The 17870-nt window shown below is 51.6% G+C and overlaps 2 protein-coding genes across 2 annotated transcripts in view; one reads left to right on the plus strand and one right to left on the minus strand.

Annotated features, from left to right (window-relative positions):
• The window catches only part of BCKDHA (branched chain keto acid dehydrogenase E1, alpha polypeptide), a 15175-nt gene extending 3772 nt beyond the window's left edge, over window positions 1-11403 (plus strand). Inside the window, exons 5-9 of the mRNA XM_015421702.1 lie at window positions 1581-1742; window positions 5525-5731; window positions 8283-8424; window positions 9052-9223; window positions 9887-11403. Coding sequence (XP_015277188.1) covers window positions 1581-1742; window positions 5525-5731; window positions 8283-8424; window positions 9052-9223; window positions 9887-10051 — 848 coding nt within the window. The 3' untranslated portion in view covers window positions 10052-11403. The remainder of the gene's footprint in view (window positions 1-1580; window positions 1743-5524; window positions 5732-8282; window positions 8425-9051; window positions 9224-9886) is intronic.
• Window positions 11404-12984: 1581 nt separating this feature from the next.
• B3GNT8 (UDP-GlcNAc:betaGal beta-1,3-N-acetylglucosaminyltransferase 8) overlaps window positions 12985-17870 on the minus strand; it is a 9994-nt gene continuing 5108 nt past the window's right edge. The window contains exon 2 of the mRNA XM_015421703.1: window positions 12985-16276. Coding sequence (XP_015277189.1) covers window positions 15043-16276 — 1234 coding nt within the window. The 3' untranslated portion in view covers window positions 12985-15042. The remainder of the gene's footprint in view (window positions 16277-17870) is intronic.

Below are 17870 nucleotides of genomic sequence, written 5' to 3' on the forward strand. Positions count from 1 at the left end.
GGATGTGACGTGATGATGCCGGGCACGCTGGGGGCAGGGCCACAGCCATTTGAGGGGAAAACTATGTTTTCCCCTCAAATGGCTGTGGCCACGCCCCCAGCGTGCCCGGCGTCATCACGTCACATCCGGCTGACGTGCACGCCGGGTGGGGTTTCCCCCGGGGCCCGATTCCGTGGCGGCGGAAATCGGGCCTCCAAAGCGGGGGGAAATCCGCCCCCCGGGGTTTTTGGCAGCCCTACCCAAAACCCACTTATTTATCGCAAAGTGCCAACATGGCCATTTAACCTGAATACTGAGATTTTGGTTTAGAAAAAATAACTCATACATTAACTTAAGATGATCCAAACAAAGTAAGGAAAGTAATCCCAAATGCTTTCATTGACTTAAAATTATTTGTCAGAGAATTCGACACTTTAATGATGGTCTGGGCCTGGCTGGGGCAATGCCACGCGTGCCCACTGAGAGGCCTCTGAGTGCCACCTCTGGCACACGTGCCATAGGTTCGCCACCACTGTTCTAGGGTATTTAAGGAGAACAACCCCAGCCAATGCTCTTGCTGGGGTAGTTTGTAATTTTGTAATACTTGGTTATTTTGTAATTTTGGGGGTTCTTGGAGCCCCTAAAATTGGCTTGCCTGTCTTATCCCTGGCTGGTCTACACCAGAACGACTTTTGGAAATAACCTTATTCCTGAACTTTTTTTGAAAAAGAACATTTTTTAATTGAATTTGCAACAACAAAAGGAAAAAAGAACATAAATTATAGCTTAATCACTGTAACAATTTTTTTGGTTACTCTCTCTAGCAGATATTAAAGTATATCAAACCAGATGTAATAAAGATGGAACCATGGACATTCGCAACCAATCATTTCACCATATCCGAAGAGCTTTAATTTCATTTGGCATCTCTTCTTGTTGAGTCCAGTATTCTAAAATAGGAAACCAAACTAGTAACAAAATTAGTGTGACGTAGCCAGAGGCCATTTCGGGGGGGAACGCGGGGGAACACAGTTCACCCGGGTGAGGTACGGGGGGGCGGGGCACATGACGAAGCCCCGCCCCCTGCTTCCGGCCGCCCCGCTTCCAGCCCTCATTCAGCCAGGAGGAGGCAGGAGAAGAGGGAGGGTAAGTTGCTTCCTCCCCGCCTCTCCCCACCCCTGCCTGCCTGGGGCCAGGGAGGGCCTTGGCGGGGCTTCCTCACACTCCCGCTGGCCTTGCAGGTCCACCGCCGGGCCCCTGATGTCAGGGGGTGTGGTATATGCTAATGAGTTATGCTAATGAGTTCCCCTAGCTCTTTTTCTACGAAATGACCCCTGGACGTAGCTGATATCCAGTTTGTCAGATGCTTCTGCCAAAATATAATATTCCCAGAGTTGTTGTTGGGGTTTTTTTATGCCAAAGTGATACATCAGGGGCAGAAGTTTTCCAACAAAGGGCAGTGGCTGATTTTGCAGCAGATAAAAGAATGGAAACGGTCTCTTGTTTGTATTGATTGCTAATTATTCCTGAACTTGAGAACATTCTCCGCGTGAAATGCCCGTCTCCTTGCGAATCCTGCGTCTCCTTTCCCTCCTCTCCAGGCGTCCTGATGCACCGGGGTTACCCCCTGGACCTGTTCATGGCGCAGTGCTACGGGAACGCCAGCGACCCCGGGAAGGGCCGTCAGATGCCGGTGCATTACGGCTGCAAAGACCTGCACTTTGTCACGATCTCGTCCCCGCTGGCCACGCAGATCCCACAAGGTGAGATCAAACGGTTCCATCCGGGGAGGGAGGGAGTCGACACCGTCTTGCACATCAGGTACCGTTTGAGGACAGGGAGGCGCAGAGCCCGCTTGGCTTTCGGGGCAGAGAGATCGGCCGCAGATCTGCCTTCCCGTAGGCGTGGGAGCCGTTCCGTGCTTATCAAAGCCTCATCGCTCTCCTTCAGTGAAGAGGTGGCTGGAGATGAGAGTCGGTCCACAAAACGTTACTAGCCCTTAAGCGTTTTTAGTTGCCCGGCTGGTCATGCACGTCTTTCATGGCATGATCTTAGCCTTGGAAGCCACAAACAGACCACTTTTCCCGTTTTACCAAAACAGCCCTACCTGCTCACACCTGAGTGGCTGCATAGGGTCCTGTAGGAAATACAAAGTACGTTAAATCAGTTTGGTGTAGTGGTTAGGAGCACGGACTCTAATCTGGGAGAACCGGGTTTGATTCCCCACTCCTCCTCCACATGCAGCTGCTGGCGTGACCTTGGGTCAGTCACAAGCTCTCTCAGAGCTATTCTCTCAAGGGCAGTCCTCGAAAGAGCTCTCTCAGCCCCACGTACTTCACAGGGTGTCTGCTGTGGGGGGGGGAAGGGAAAGGAGATTGTAAGCCGCTCTGAGACTCCTTTGGGGTAGTGAAAGGCGGGGTATAAATCCAATCTCCTCCTCCTCTTCCTCCACTACTTCTTGTTCTAACCCAAACTGGCTTACATCATTCTCCTCTCCTCTATTTTTCCCTCACAACAACCCTGTGAGGTAGGTCTGGCTGAGAATATGTGACTAGCCCAAGGTCACCCAGCAAGCTTCCATGACAGAGCAGAGATTCGAACTGGGTTTGATTCCTCACTCCTCCACATGCAGCTGCTGGCGTGACCTTGGGTCAGTCACAAGTTCTCTCAGAGCTGTTCTTGAAAGAGCAGTTCTCTCAGAGCTCTCTCAGCCCCACCTACCTCCCAGGGTATCTGCTGTGGGGAGGGGAAGGGAAAGGAGATTGTAAGCCACTCTGAGACTCCTTTGAGTAGTGAAGGGCGGGGTATAAATCCAATCTCTTCTTCTTCTGTAGCCTTTTGCCTGGTGCGGGATGCTTCCCAGCCAGAAATGAAGAGCTGATGAAGCGTTCTGTGATTGGCGGTCCAAATTTTAAAGGCCTCCTGTTAAACAGAGTTTATGCCTGGAACGCTGAAGAGTTACAATCAGAGTTCTACATTATTTTGCTCTCTTGTGACGGCCATTTTGTAGCCGGCTTCGCCTTTTGGGGCAGCCATTTTGCGGTTGTGTCAGAATTCCGGAGGTCCCTGCAGGCTCAGAAAGGCGGGGGGACGTAGTAGTCGTGAATGGACAGTTATCTTTTCCAGATCTCAAATGATAACTTTATGGAGGTTTGTAGTGACATTCTAAGTGGGGAAGCCGATTTACTCTCGTGCAGTAAAACGAAACAAAAGCAGCGTCCCGTGAGGCCTTAAAGACTAACAAATGCATTGGTTCACGCTTAAGGTGGCACCAGACCCCTCTTTTGTTTTTGCGGCAAGATTGTTCTAGAGATTATCTGTGTCTCGTTAAAAAAAAATCAGCAGAACAAAACTGTGATATTTCTGATGTTGAGGAGGACGGGGTGACGTCACTTGGCGTAGATCTCAAGCGAAGTTGTCTGCCCGCAGATTGAAATGCGATTTTTCGGTAAGCCCTTGGTCTCAGCCCAAAACCATTTATCCCCCCCCCCACATTGTTCCCTCACCTATTAGTCTCCTTATTCCAAGGACAGCCCCAACCACCTCTCTCCGCAGTCCCAAATCTAGTCACCCGCGTCTCTCCTGTACAAGCTGTGTAGAAGAGCACCCCGTCTCCTCTCTGACTCAGGCTCCTAGGGAGGGCTTTGCTTCCGATCCCACCCTCTCCTGAGGCACATTCACACAAAACAATGGCAAATAGCCCAGGTGGTGGTGGGATTACTCGGGCAGTTGTACCTTCTAGGTCACCCGCCCATACGCGAGGCTACGTTTCTCAGAAGAAGGCCACACGCAATGAAATCATGAAACTAGGCCCCAGACCAGTGTGTTGTAGTAGTGAAGAGTGGCAGACTCTAATCTGGGGAACCAGGTTTGATTCCCCACCCCTCCACATGAAGCCAGATGGGTGACCTTGGATCAGTCACGGTTCTCTCAGAACTCTCAGCCCCACCTACCTTACAGGGTGTCTGCTGTGGGGAGAGGAAGGGAAAGCAATTGTAATGGCTTTGAGACTCCTTCAGGTAGAGAAAAGCGGGGTATAAAAACCGACTCCTCCTCCAAACATTTGTTCCGTTCAAGAAGAAGAAGAAGAAGAAGAGATTGGATTTATACCCCGCCCTTCACTTGGAGTCTCAGAGCTTCTTACAAACTCCTTTTCCCTTCCCCTCCCCACAACAGACACCCTGTGAGGTGGGTGGGGCTGAGAGAGCTCTGACACAAACTGCTCTTTTCCAAGGACAGCTGTGCCAGAGCTTGTGACTGACCCAAGGTCACACCAGCAGGTGCAAGTGGAGGAGTGGGGACTCAAACCCGGTTCTCCCAGATTAGAGTCCGCACACTTAACCTCTACACCAAACTGGCTCTCAAGGGGTGCGCTGGGCATCAGAGACACCAAGCGAGGGGGCAGGCCTTGAGGAAGAGGGGCAGGAGTTCTACATTGCCCATTCAGGACCACCCCTCAATAACAGGTAGAGACTGATGTCACAACTTGTCTGGGGCCAAACCGAACGCTGCTGTCCCCAAGATGGCTGCCAGAGCCCCACCCCCTCAAGGAACAGTTAGATTTGAGTCCAGTAGTTTAGAGACAAGCAAGACTTTCAGGATATAAACATTCAAGAGTCAAGGTTTCCTTCATCTGACGAAGTTTCGGGATATAAACTTTCGAGAGTCAAAGCTTCCTCGGTGTGACGAAGTTTCGGTGTATGGGCTTTCAAGAGTCAAAGCTCCGTTCATCAGCACGGAGATCGCCAAGTCCTTCTATCCCAGTCAGAAGGGGAAGATCTCCGTTCCTACGCCAGTTCGGTGTAGTGGTTAGGAGCGCGGATTCTAATCTGGAAGAGCCGGGTCTGATTCCCCACTCCCCCACGTGTAGCTGCTGGGTGACCTTGGGCAAGCCACAGTTCTCTCGGAGCTGTTCTCTCAAGAGCGGTTCTCTCAGAGCTCTCTCAGCCCCTCCGGCCTCACAGGGCGTCTGTTGTGGGGAGGGGAAGGGAAAGGAGATTGTACGCCGCTCTGAGACCCCAAGTGAAGGGCGGGGTATAAATCCAATCTCTTCTCGCTTCTATTTGTGGGGTAGGGCGGGGTATAAATTAAATAAATAAATAACAACAACAACAACCTGACGAAGGGAGCTTTGACTCTTGGAAGTTCATACCCAAAAAAACCCTTGTTGGACTGGAATCCAGCTGTTTTGCTGCAGACCAGCAGGACTACGGGATGAAGCCCCTCAAGGAAAGGATCAGAATTTAAAGGGGCAGCATTTTAGCACAGAGCCACGGGTTGGCAGAGCTGCAGAACAGCCACAGACCATCTTCATCGGCTTCTGCCACTGATACCCAGAGGGGAGGATTTGGACTCCGGACTCAACAGATCTGACCTGCCGGTCCTCCTCGACCGGCCCTTTTACCAATAAACGATCTGCTAAAACGGCACAGCCGTTGGTGTGGACGTGGCCCCCGGGGATTTGTAGCCCAGCTGCCTCCGCCCCCTTCCCGCCCCCCTCCTGCTTTCATTCCCTCTTGCCTTCCCTCCCCACCCGCCTCGGTAGCCGTCGGTTCCGCCTACGCCGTCAAGAGGGAGAACAGCAACCGGATCGTGATCTGCTACTTCGGGGAAGGCGCGGCCAGCGAGGGCGACGCCCACGCCGGCTTCAACTTCGCCGCCACCCTCGAGTGCCCCATCATCTTCTTCTGCCGCAACAACGGCTACGCCATCTCCACCCCGACGTCTGAGCAGTACCGGGGCGACGGGATCGGTAAGAGGGGGGGAGTCCCGGGAATGGAGGGCTGAGTTATGGGTCGAATGAGCAAAGGGGTGCAAGATTCGAAGGCGCTCGGTGCTCCGACTCGACTGGGGGGCGGGCAGCTTTTAAGTGACAGGAGCGCCCGCTTGAACTCTCAGTCGCTTCACTCGTTGGGCAAGAGGCGGGGAAACATTCGGACCAGTGTTCCCTCTAAGCTGAGTGAGTGCGAGCTAGCTCACAGTTTTTTAGCCTCCAGCTCACACATTTCTGTCTTCGCTCGGGAAGGATGGCTCCAGAGCAGATTTAATTTATGCCGCAGCCCAATCGCTCGCTCACAACTTTAACGCCAGTGGCTCAGAAACCAGAATTTTTGCTCACAAGACTCCACAGCTTAGAGGGAGCATTGGTTAGGACCGTGCGAAGATTGCAAGCATTGTTCAGGGTGGGCAGCCGTGCTGGTCAGAAGCAATAGAACAAAGTTAAGAGTCCAGCGGCACCTTTAAGACCAACGAAGTTTTATTGAAGGTGTGAGCTTTCGTGTGCACACACACTTTGTCAGACAGTAAAGTGGAATTACAGATCATAGTTGTGTATATGTATGTGTGTGTGTATATATATATATATGTGTGTGTGTGTGTGTGTATTTATGTATGTATGTGTATATATATATACCCTATTTCCCCGAAAATAAGACCTACCCAAAAAATAAGCTCTAGCAGGATTTCTATGGTCAAGTGGTTAAGACGGTGGCTCAAGTGGTTAAGACGCTGAACTGCAGGCTGTGGAAGGTCGGTCGTTCAGCAGTTCGAGACCCGGGTGCTGCATGACGGGGTGAGCTCCCGTCTCTAGTTCCAGCTCCTGCCAACCTAGCAGTTCGAAAGCAAGAAATTGCAAGTAGATAAATAGGGACCACTTCGGTGGGCAGGGAACAGCGTTCCGTGCGCCTTGGTGTTTAGTCATGCCGGCCACATGACCACGGAAACGTCTTCGGACAGCGCTGGCTCTTCGGCTCTGAAACAGAGATGAGCACCGCAACCCTAGAGTCGGACTCGACTGGCTTTCGAGCAAGGGGAACCTTTACCTTTACCTTTATATATATATGTATACACATATACACACACATATACACACACACACATATACACACACACACATATACACACACACACACATATATATATATACCGTGTTTTCCCGAAAATAAGACACTGTCTTATATTTATTTTTTCTCAAGAAGACACACTAGGGCTTATACCACAAATGCAGAGAAAACCTGCTAGGGCTTATTTTTGGGGTAGGTCTTATTTTCGGGGAAACAGGGTGTGTGTGTGTGTGTGTGTGTGTGTGTATACAGTAGCTCCTTGTAAGAAGAGCTCTGTAAGCTCTTGGAGGATTGGCTACATTAGGGGGTGTGGCCTAATATGCAAATGAGTACCTGCTACAAAAAGAGCCCTGTACTATATGTGTGTGTGTGTGTGTGTGTGTGTGTGTGTATAAAAATAAAGTGTGGCTTGTTAAATTAGCGTGCGAAATAGTGAAGATGTTTTTAAACAGATAAAAAGAATGACAAGCTTATTTTCTGGTTATCAACTGTTTGGGTTCAATTGGGGGGGGCATAGGTAATAAATATGTCAGAACTGGAGATTGATGCACCCTATTTATTTATTTAATTAATTAGATTTATATCCCGCCCTCCCTACCCTAAACTGTGAGCATCTAGTCCTTATATCCCATCCATCTTCATTCAGCATTACTGACCTGGAGGTATTTCTCAGCCTTTGACCAAGAGAACGGGATGCATCCCTCAACCCGGGGAGAGCTCGATCAGAGTCCAGTAGACCCTGAGAGATTTGGGGGAGGGGGGTATCAGCTTTCGAGAGAGACAAAACTCCCTTGGCCAGGTGACCCTTCACCTGTTGTCTGAGATGGTTTTTAAAAGATGTTCTATGACCGGAGGCCAGGTCTTTCTCTGGGTCCGTCATGGCTACGTGGAGCTTCCACATCTGGAGGCAGTCTATCTCGGAATATCAGTTCCCGGGGCTGCCGTTTCCCCGCACTGCTTATAACATTCCGGCAGGCCGCTTTCGAGACGACCCTGATCTAAACAGACGTTTGGCCTGATCCAGCTTGGCCCGATGTTAATTGCCCAGCATGGAGAGGGGGGACAGAACCTGAGGATCCCGGTTCCCAGTAAATAAATAGGTACTGCTTTGGTGGGAAGGTAACAGTGCGCCTTGGTGTTTAGTCATGCCAGCCACATGACCATGGAGAAGTCTTCGGACAGCGCCGGCTCTTCGGCTTGGAAACGGAGATGAGCACCGCCCCCCTAGAGCCGGACAGCCCCGGCTCTTCGACTTGGAAGTGGAGATGAGCACCGCCCCCCTAGAGTAGGATCTGACTAGCTCCCTAGCAAGGGAAATCTTTACCTTTACCCCCCCTGCTAGCAGCTCACTGGTTTCAAGCAGTTAGGAAAGCAACGGGAGGCGGGAGGGCGCCGGGGATTTCAGGCGGGGCAGGGACTGCGGCACACAGATGGCAAGTTTCCCCAACTCTCCCTCCCCAGCTGCTCGGGGTCCAGGTTACGGCATCCACTCGATCCGGGTGGACGGCAACGACGTCTTCGCGGTGTACAATGCCACCAAGGAGGCCCGGCGTCGTGCCGTTGCTGAGAACCAGCCGTTCCTCATTGAGGCCATGACCTACAGGTGGGTTTAGAGGCAGATGCCTAAAGGCAGCGAGTTCCGGTAGGCAGCGGCCTAGAGTGGAGAGGGTGGGGCTGAAGAGTTTAGGTGATGGCCTAGAGTGGAGAGGGCGGGGCTAAGGAGTTTAGGTGACGGCCTAAAGTAGGAATTTAGATGATGGCCTAGAGTGGAGAGGGCGGAGCTAAGGCACGTAGGTAATGGCCTAGGGTGGAGGGGGCGGGGATAAAGAGTTTGCCTGACCGAATTGGCCGCTCCTTTTTCTCTCAGGATCGGGCACCTGGAGAGGGCGGGGCTAAGGTGTGTAGGCAACGTTCTAGAGTGGAAGGGGTGGGATGAAAGAGTTTTGGTAATGGACTAGGTTGGAAGGGTGGGGCTAAGGAGTTTAGCTGACGGCCTAAAGTCGATGGGCAGGGGTAAGGAGTTTAGGAGATGGCCTAGAGTAGGAATTTAAATGACGGCCTAAATTGGAAAGGTGGGGGTAGGGAGTTTAGGTGACCGTCTAGAGTAGGAATCTAGATGGTGATCCAGAGTGGAGAGGGCGGAGCTAAGGCATTTAGGTGATGGCCTAGGGTAGAGGGGGCGGGGCTAAGGGGTTTGCCTGGCGGGATTGGCCGCTCCTTTTCCTCTCAGGATTGGGCACCACAGCACGAGCGACGACAGCTCCGCCTACCGTTCGGTGGACGAGGTCAACTATTGGGACAAGCAGGACCACCCCATTTCTCGGCTCCGTCACTACATGGTGAACCAAGGCTGGTGGGACGAGGAGCAGGAGAAAAGCTGGCGCAAGAAGTCCCGCAAGAGGGTGAGTGGCTTGGAGGGGTGCCCGGCCCTCCCTGCCTCCCTCCCTCCAAGTCTGCTTGTCTCACGCGGACACGGCAGGGGAGAAAGATCTGTATTCTCGTGGCGTTGGTCAGGAAGGGGCACCTGTTCTGTCTGCACATGTTTTACAGACAGCAGTTCATCCCTCCTACCCCCGTCCTCACCCGGAGGATTGTGCGTTGCGGTTTCCCTGGGGGGGATACTCAATTGTTACCCGTCCACTTTCTTTTTAGATGCCAAAGTAACACCCTGTGCCAGAGAAGGGCGAATTTTTCAGCCTGAGGGCAACGTTTGAACCTTCGTCTGCCCTTGAAACCATTTTAACAGTTTCTCGCAAGTGTCTGCCCATTACAGTCTGACACGTTGGTGCTCCAGCCAAATGATGAAGCAGCTTTAGGGTCAGATGAAAAGCGCCCGCAGACCAGACAGGACACATTTGTCACAATTTGTCCACCTCTGTTCTATGGGGTGGGGGACAGAAGGGTCATAAGGCCAGAATGGGTTCATACTCTGTCGTCCTTTACGCATGTTGACAATCCTCTTTTTTAAAAGTAAATTGCAGACTCGCCAGACGGGAGCCTTCCTTCTGGTGAGCGGGGATTCCATCTCTGGCTTCCCTTGACGTTCTGCCCCCCTTTTCCTCCAGGTCATGGAGGCCTTCGAGGAGGCCGAGCGCAAGCTGAAGCCCAGGCCTCAGCTTCTCTTCTCCGACGTTTACCACGAGATGAACTGGCACATCCAGAAGAAGCAGGAATCCCTGGAGCGAAAGCAATACGGCGAACACTACCCTTTGGGACAGTTTGAGAAGTGAAACCCCCCCCTTCATCCTCACCCCCCCCCCTGACTTGCCCTCACCAGCAACCGGAAGAGGAGTCTAGGTCAAAAACTGTGCCCCCATTACACCTAGGCAACCTTTTTCTTGGTCCTGTGTGGGGGAAAAGGCTGCTTGGAACACTGGTGCCTGGGATCTCGGGGGTGGGGGGTAACAGACCCAGGTTTGGGGGCAACTCTCGGGGACTCCAAACCACCCTCTGCTAGCGACCCCTAATGGCTATCTTATCTTACAATGGAAGCTGCTAACAGTGATAGCTCACTAAGGGGTGCCACAAAGCCACTGTCACCACCCAGCCCACGGTGGCATACACTCCACCTCCCGATCTGGACCATCCAATGCTCTACTCGTTTTCTTGGTGGTGGTTAAATATAGCGCGGCGAGCCACCTGTGCCCAATGGGAATTCCCGAACTCGAGTCTTTGTGAGAACCCGAGAAGTCCTGTTGGGCGTGCGCAACCCTTGGGGGTAGGTCAGGATGGCTTTGAGAGCAGAGGCTTCTATCCCCTCCCCCCCAAAATCCACCCTTCCGCACCTTGGCCTCACCTCGTCATCAAGATGACTGCGGTTGCATGCAATTTACATAAAGCACAAAGGTCCCAGCTCTCTGTAGAACCGCGGTGCCTTATCTCGGCTGGTTTTCTTAACGGGGTTCCCCCTTGCCGCCTCGCACAACCCGGCTGCCTTCCTGGAGGCTGTCGTTCTGAAAGGCACTAAGTGGGCGAGCTTGTGTCTGAAAAGGAACCACTTCTGCTAGAAAGATCTCCGACGTCATCTTCGGTGCCTCCGGATCCAAGTACCACCTTGGGGTGGCCTTGCGTGTTCATGAGACTTCCCGCCTGACAAACGCTGCAAAGATAATGCCAGTAATTAAGGGGCAAACCGCAGCCTGTGCCTTCCCCAGGAGAAGAACCCCAGACGCCTCCCTTGACAGTGTCCTCCAGAGACTATGATCTCATTGGGCAAAGCGGATATCACCCTGTAATTTTAACCTGGCCTGTTGGTCCACACTCTGTAAGAGGGCAGGTCTTTTCAAAGTATTTTCCGTAGGATTGGGGAGCTTTTAGAAGTTGGGCTGGCTTTAGCGGAGCCCAGAGCAAATGGAGAAGGGGGCTTTTGTTGGAAACCCCAACAGTGTACATTTTCAGCATCTCTTTCTGAGCGATTTGGGGGGGGAGGTGTTTGTGGCAGAGTTCTGTCGGTCTGTTACAGCTAAATTGGGGGTGTTACTGCTGAATGTGGTAGTTATACATTCGGGGGTGCGGGGAGACATGGGTGAACACAGGTAGTCTAGGGCAAACGTGGGTGTCTCAGCAATGAATAAAATGTTTATGGGCAGATTGCCTCCGTCCTTTCTTCATGTCGTCCGCCTCTCAGAAGAAGAAGATATGAGATTGGATTTATACCCCGTCCTTCACTACCCAAGGGATCCTCAGAGCGGCTGACAAACTCCTTCCCCACCCCACAACAGACACCCTGTGAGGTAAAAGAAGAAGAAGAGAAGAGATTGGATTTATACCCTGCCCTTCACTACCCAAAGGAGTCTCAGAGCGGCTTACAAACTCCTTTCCCTTCCCCTCTCCACAACAAGCACCCTGTAAGGTAAAAGAAGAAGAAAAGAGATTGGATTTATACCCCGTCCTTCACTGCCCAAAAGGAGTCTCAGAGCGGCTTACAAACTCCTTTCCCCTTCCCCCTCCCCACAACAGACACCCTGTGAGGTAAAAGAAGAAGAGAAGAGATTGGATTTATACCCCGCCCTTCACTACCCAGAGGAGTCTCAGAGCAGCTTACTCCTTTTCCTTCCCCTCCCCACAACAGACACCCTGTGAGGCAGGTAGGCCTGAGAGAGCTCTGACAGAAACGTCCCTTTTTCGAGAACAGCTGTGCCAGAACTACGGCTTGCCCAAGGTCATCCAGCCAGGTGCAAGTGGAGGAGTGGGGAATCAAACCCGGTTCTCCCAGATGAGAGTCCGCACACTTAACCACTATACCAAACTGGCTCTCAAGGTCACTGGTTGATTTCTAAAGCAAAAGGAAGGTCTGTTCCCAGAAAGGGCCGAGGTTGTAAAGGAAAAGCAACTCGGAAACTCTGGTCGCTGCACATGATTTGGGGTCTGAGCCCTGGCTTAGGAATGGAGCCCTGCCAACTTTTGGTTAAAACATCTGATGTGGGGTCAAGTTGGCTATTTCATCTTGCGACCCTGGGATGGATAGGGCGATGCTTATCCTACAGTCACCCTGCGCAAACACGGCACTATTTGGGGTAGAAACCACTATCCTGGTGCAGGGTCTCAGTCTGGTTTTGTTTTAAGCATTTCTGTAGTCCTTCAGGCTACAGAGGCTGGGTTGAAATGGTGAGTGATACTCAACGTGGTTTTTATAACGAGGGCTGCTACTTTGCTTTCCCTGTGCCTTGCAAACGGTAGCGGCATCTTACCTTCCAGCACCTGAGAGACCCCTTTGCACCCTTTTTGTCTCCTGTCTTGCAACCCAAGTCTGTGCCCTCGATCTTGTTCATCTCCCTTCCTTCCGTTTCCTTTTAAAGTTTTCGCCCCAGCGGCCTGCCCCGCCACTGAGGCACGCTGCTTTCGTGTTTGAACCTGACACTGAAAACCGGCTCTTCTGCATGCACCAGAAACACTGCCGCGATCTGTGGCACGTCAGCATTTTCCTCAATTCTTCAACCTGGGGTTTGCTTGAAAGTGCATTGGGCATGCCAGGATCAGTGTTCAAAACCACCAGCTGCCCACGGGGAAGGGCGGGGTATAAATTTAATATTAATAAATTAATTAATTAATGCAAAACAGGGCTCGATACCGGTAGCCTGTCACCCAATATAGCAGCTTTGAGCTGTTTCAAAGACCACCCCGAGATAACGGTAAATAAGTACAATCACAAACCAATCGGTACAGCATGTAAGGCGTGTTTTACTATGTACATTACTTCATGAGCGCGGCAGGAAACAGTTTCCGCCTGCCCTTTAAATAGGTCACATGAAAACAGTGGAACCTTCTTCAAGTTTTAGTACTGGGAAGGGAGTTGACAGCAATGGAAATGGCAGAATTTATTTCATTTTTACGACCTTTCCTTAAGGCTTATCTAAACCCCAGGACATTTACAGAGGAAGCAACAGCAAGGTTGTTAAATTGATTCGACAACCTTTTGTTTGCCCGGTGGTGGGCGTGTCAGCCCATAACAGCGGAAAGCCACAGACAAAGGGAGACTGTTTCAAGTGACACAGATCTCTTCATCAGGAAGAAAGCTATTAACTAGGTGAAGAAAGAGGGGGCGGATCTGATATTTTTTCCCTGCCCTGTGTCTGTGCTTCTCAAGACAGCAAGCTGCACAAATTAAATAGGGGATGCTCCTACACACACACACCTCCAGTTTATCTTTTATTTAGGGAAAAGGCAGTATCAAGCGTCAAGTTGGAGTTGGAGTCTGTTTACGAGTCAACGCAGCTGACCCTTCTCTGTAGCCTGGATGATCCTATCACCCATTGTACATCTCTGTTGATTCTTAATATAGACGAGGAATTACGGTGGTTATCCCAGCACCTGGGGTGATGGTCAGAGGGTATGACCCTATCCTTGTAAGGGAGGGACAGAGTTCCACACATTCCATTGTTCTAGATTTTTAAAGACATCCCTAACTGACCAGACCGGCTCTGGAGTATCTTCCTTCTGAAGCCATGATTTTCACGGAAAACACATTCAAGGCACCGGAAATGTATCTGACGTGACCGAAAGCGAGCGTCGAGTTGGAGTCTGTTTACGAGTCAATGCAGCTGACCCCTCTCTCTAGCCTGGGTGGATCCTATCACCTATTGTATATCTCTGTTGATTCTTAATATAGACGAGGAATTACGGTGGTTATCCCAGCACCTGGGGTGATGGTCAGAGGGTATGACCCTATCCTTGTAAGGGAGGGACGGAGTTCCACACATTCCAGTGTTCTAGATTTTTAAAGACATCCCTAACTGACCAGACCGGCTCTGGAGTATCTTCCTTCTGAAGCCATGATTTTCACGGAAAACACATTCAAGGCACCGGAGATGTATCTGACGTGACCGAAAGCAGGCATCAAGTTCGAGTTTGTTTACAAGTCAATGCAGCTGACCCTTCTTTCTAGCCTGGGTGATCCGAGCAAGTACCAAGATCTGGAAAAGAACCATCCTTTTATATTGAGGTGACAGGTGGAATCACCGTATTCCTGACTAACCCTAACCTAGCTGTCTGTGCGTCTAAAGTTTTTCTTTTTTCAAAAGCACGGCCAATTTGTTTTATCCCCTCACAAAAAATGTAAGCTACACAGGTGAAAGACAGAGAAGGAACTGTCTTGGACTAAGGCAAAATGTTCCCCATCGACTCTCGCTGCCAGCATCCCTTTCTGGTCTTAGGGAGGGCATCTTTCCCGGTCTTGCAGCCCAAGACCCGCTTTAACTGCAGTTGTCAGAGACCGGACCGAGGTCTTTACAGTGGGTTCTGTTGCTGAGAAATGGGCCCCTTTTCATCACCCCCCCAATGAACAAAGTATCCTTTCCTCTGTACCTGGCATTCTGGAGGGTCACCCATCGCTTGCCCGCTATACAGAACTGAATCACGGGCTACTAACTTTCCACCTTGCTGCCCCCCCTCTACTGCTCGACAGGTTGGTGATGCTCTGAACATAAAAGGGCCAGACCCTGGTTCATCTGCTCCAAGGATCTGTTTCCAACAACTGCTGGCAGATGCACTTGGGAGCAAGAGAGTTGATGGCCCTTGCCTTGCCTTGCCTTTCCCTAGGGGATTCTGAAAGACCCTGCCCCTAAACCTGGAATTGGAAAGGAAGCACTGCACCCCCTTGAAGGAGGCATCTGTGTCCAACCACAATAGATATTCCACTTCTGCATCCACAGGCTTTCTCCGTTTTACTCCCATTAAGGACCTGGCCCCTAAGTGAAGAGAGGCTGGATTGTTTCCGGGCGTCTCAACACGTGAGATTGGGGTCCCTGATTTGTTTCCAGAGCTGGAGAGTCTGGTGTGGGCTACGCTGGTGGACCAAGAGTAATTCTCTGTGTACACAAGGATTATCACGATCCTTCTCCGCGATGTCAAATGTCTGGAAGCCAGGGTGTGCTTCAGGATGGATGCCCAAAGCTTGGAAGCACAGCCCTGTGTAAACGTCATCTATCGGATAGAAGGGTATGTATTGAGAGATGACGTAGAGCCACTGGATCAGCACACCCGAGAAGACATAGCCCCCACCACCCGCGTAAGATGGGTATGGCCCTATGTAATACGACTCGGGCACATAGTACTTGCTCTTGCGGACCCGGAATGGCGAGGCGTTGGCCATCACTTGGCCCATGTAGATCGGCTTGCGGTCATCTAAGGAGCTCAGGTAGTCCACGACCTTGGGTGTGTTGATGAAAACGTCATCGTCTCCCTTGAGAATAAAGCGGGTGTCCTGGCAGTGCTCCAGCGTCCAGTTGAGGAAGAGGAAGTCCTTCAGTGTGAGGTTGAAGAAGGTGTCTTCAAAGTCCCACGTCAAGATGTCTCCAAATGTCTGGCTCTCGTACTCCACCATGCGTTGCAGGTTGGGCTCGTATCGGCCCCCGGCTCTTCCCAGCAAGAAGACGGTGCGCACAGGCAGCCCACCATGCTCACCCTCACGTCCCCAGGTGTCTCGTACAGCCTGGCGGGCAGCGAAATTCCCCGGCAGAGATTTGATGGCCAGAAGCAGAAACGTGCGGTTCTTGCTGTGGGCGCACTTGCCTGGCTGGTTGATCAAGAGCGGGAAGTTCCGGCATTCGTCGTACAGGATAAAATTCCTGTAAAGCTCCGAGTAGGTGCCGAAGTCTTTGATCCTGCTCACTCTTTCTGCGTCTCTGGATGCATCACATGCGTGCACGGAGGCATTACTCCACCCAGCGTCCAGTGCTTGGAAGATCTGGTGCTGCTTCCCGTTCCAGTAGGCCTTGGATTTTGGGATACTCTGGCGCAGCTGCTGCAGGGATGCATTGAAACGGAGCGGGGCTGTCGCCATGGCATCTTCAGCTGTGGTCTGGGCAGGTGTGAAGGCACTGGTTGGCCAGTCGGCCTCGCGAGGGGTCGGGAATCGCCCGTCTTGTTCAGCAGACCACTCGATATAGGCCTTGAGGGCCACCAGCGTCAGCAAAGCCGTGGCTACCGTTAGGCACCGTGAGGCTTTCATCTTCTTCCTGGAAGACAGCAGAGGCAAAAAATTAGGATTGAAAATAAAATGGTGAGTCTTGCCATCTTAACCGTTAGTATTTGTACAGTAGGGGGTCAAACCTCTTGACGTACGTTATCTCAGTAATTTCTTATTTCCCACTTTTCTGCCCATTCGGGACTTAAAGTGGCTTAAAGTATCTTTCTTTCCTCCTTCATTTTAACTCCCCACAGCAACCCTGTGAGGTAGTCTAGCCTGAGAGAGCCAAAGTCACCCAGCAAGCTACTGTGACCGGAGTACTGGACTTGGATGGGGGAGACTGTGGGTTCAAATCCCCATCTATATATCTAATTCCCAACATGCCCCCTCCATGCAGCTATCTAAATCCGCACATCGGGGGCACTTGGGGGGCGGGGAGATTTTCCTGCACATTTGGGGCAATACCCAGATGTGAAGAAAAATCTGAAAACTTGGGGAAAATATGCGGGGGATATTTAAACCCCCCCAAAAGTACGCTCTGAGAACGGCTTTGCCGCCGCTGCCGCCAGGGAGGGGGTGGGAGAAGGCTTGGCCAGCCAGCGGCTGTAAGCCGCTCAGCCCTCATCACCGCTGCTGGGAGGAAGGGGGGGAGGGAGAAAGTTTGGCAGGCCAGCCAGGCCTTGCCGCTGCCACCACCGCTAGGGGAGGGGGGAGGTAGAAAGCTTGGCAGGCCGAGTTCAGGCCTCTCCGCCGGTGCTTGGAGGGGCGCGGGCCTGGCCATGAGTGCCTGGGATGGGGGGGCAGGGGAGAAGGCTCACCTGCGGCTGCTTCCTTCTTGTTCTGTTCTAAAGCTCATTGGGTGCCTGTTCCATCTGGCGCTAAGTCAACAACAGCGCCTTCTGGACGTGATTCAACGCACGGCCAAAGTTAAGTAGAATTAAATCATTTTTTATTAAGCTCCACATGCATTTAGAAGATTTCTGTACTCACAATCAAGCTGAATAACTGGTGAAATTCACATCTTTGTAATCTAATTCCGTTCACTGGCTCATGGTGAAAAAGATTGCGTGCTCCGACCCCTTTGCCGTTTAAAGAGTGGACAAAGGAACGGAAGAGAGCTGTAAACTCAAATCCCGCGCCTCTGGGTGCAGGGAATGACTGTTAAACAGCCAGTCAGAGGGGTGCTTTGGGATGTCTAACTAAAGACTTCAATTCCCAGGGGCGACTGCTCTTAAAGATATGTGGCAGTTCTACTTAACTACAGTTAAACGCTGGCTGGGGGCAGCACACTCCCCGCCTGGAATCCTACGGGTTCCACTACCCACATGCATTGCTAACAAGCCTTATAACTATAACTATGCATAATTGGCATGCTACACTGCTAAGTTCTGTACAGAAATAAGACATGCAAACTTGAGTCTTTAATCTTCGAGTTCTTCTTTGGTGCAGAGCAGGACCACCTCTGTGATTGGCCTGGTGAAAGTCTTGGTTGGCCAGGGGCAGTCCTGTGGGCCATCCCTTGCGACGACTCTGACGTCAATCTTGCGGACCAGTCCATCTTTGCCAGGCAAGGCCCGATCTACAAGTCCTATGGGCCACGAGTTGCGGGGTGCGTCTTTCTCCCTCAGCAACACGACATCTCC

Source organism: Gekko japonicus, unplaced genomic scaffold (genome assembly GCF_001447785.1).
Source record: "Gekko japonicus isolate JY-2015 unplaced genomic scaffold, Gekko_japonicus_V1.1 scaffold2945, whole genome shotgun sequence".
Lineage (NCBI taxonomy): Eukaryota > Metazoa > Chordata > Lepidosauria > Squamata > Gekkonidae > Gekko > Gekko japonicus.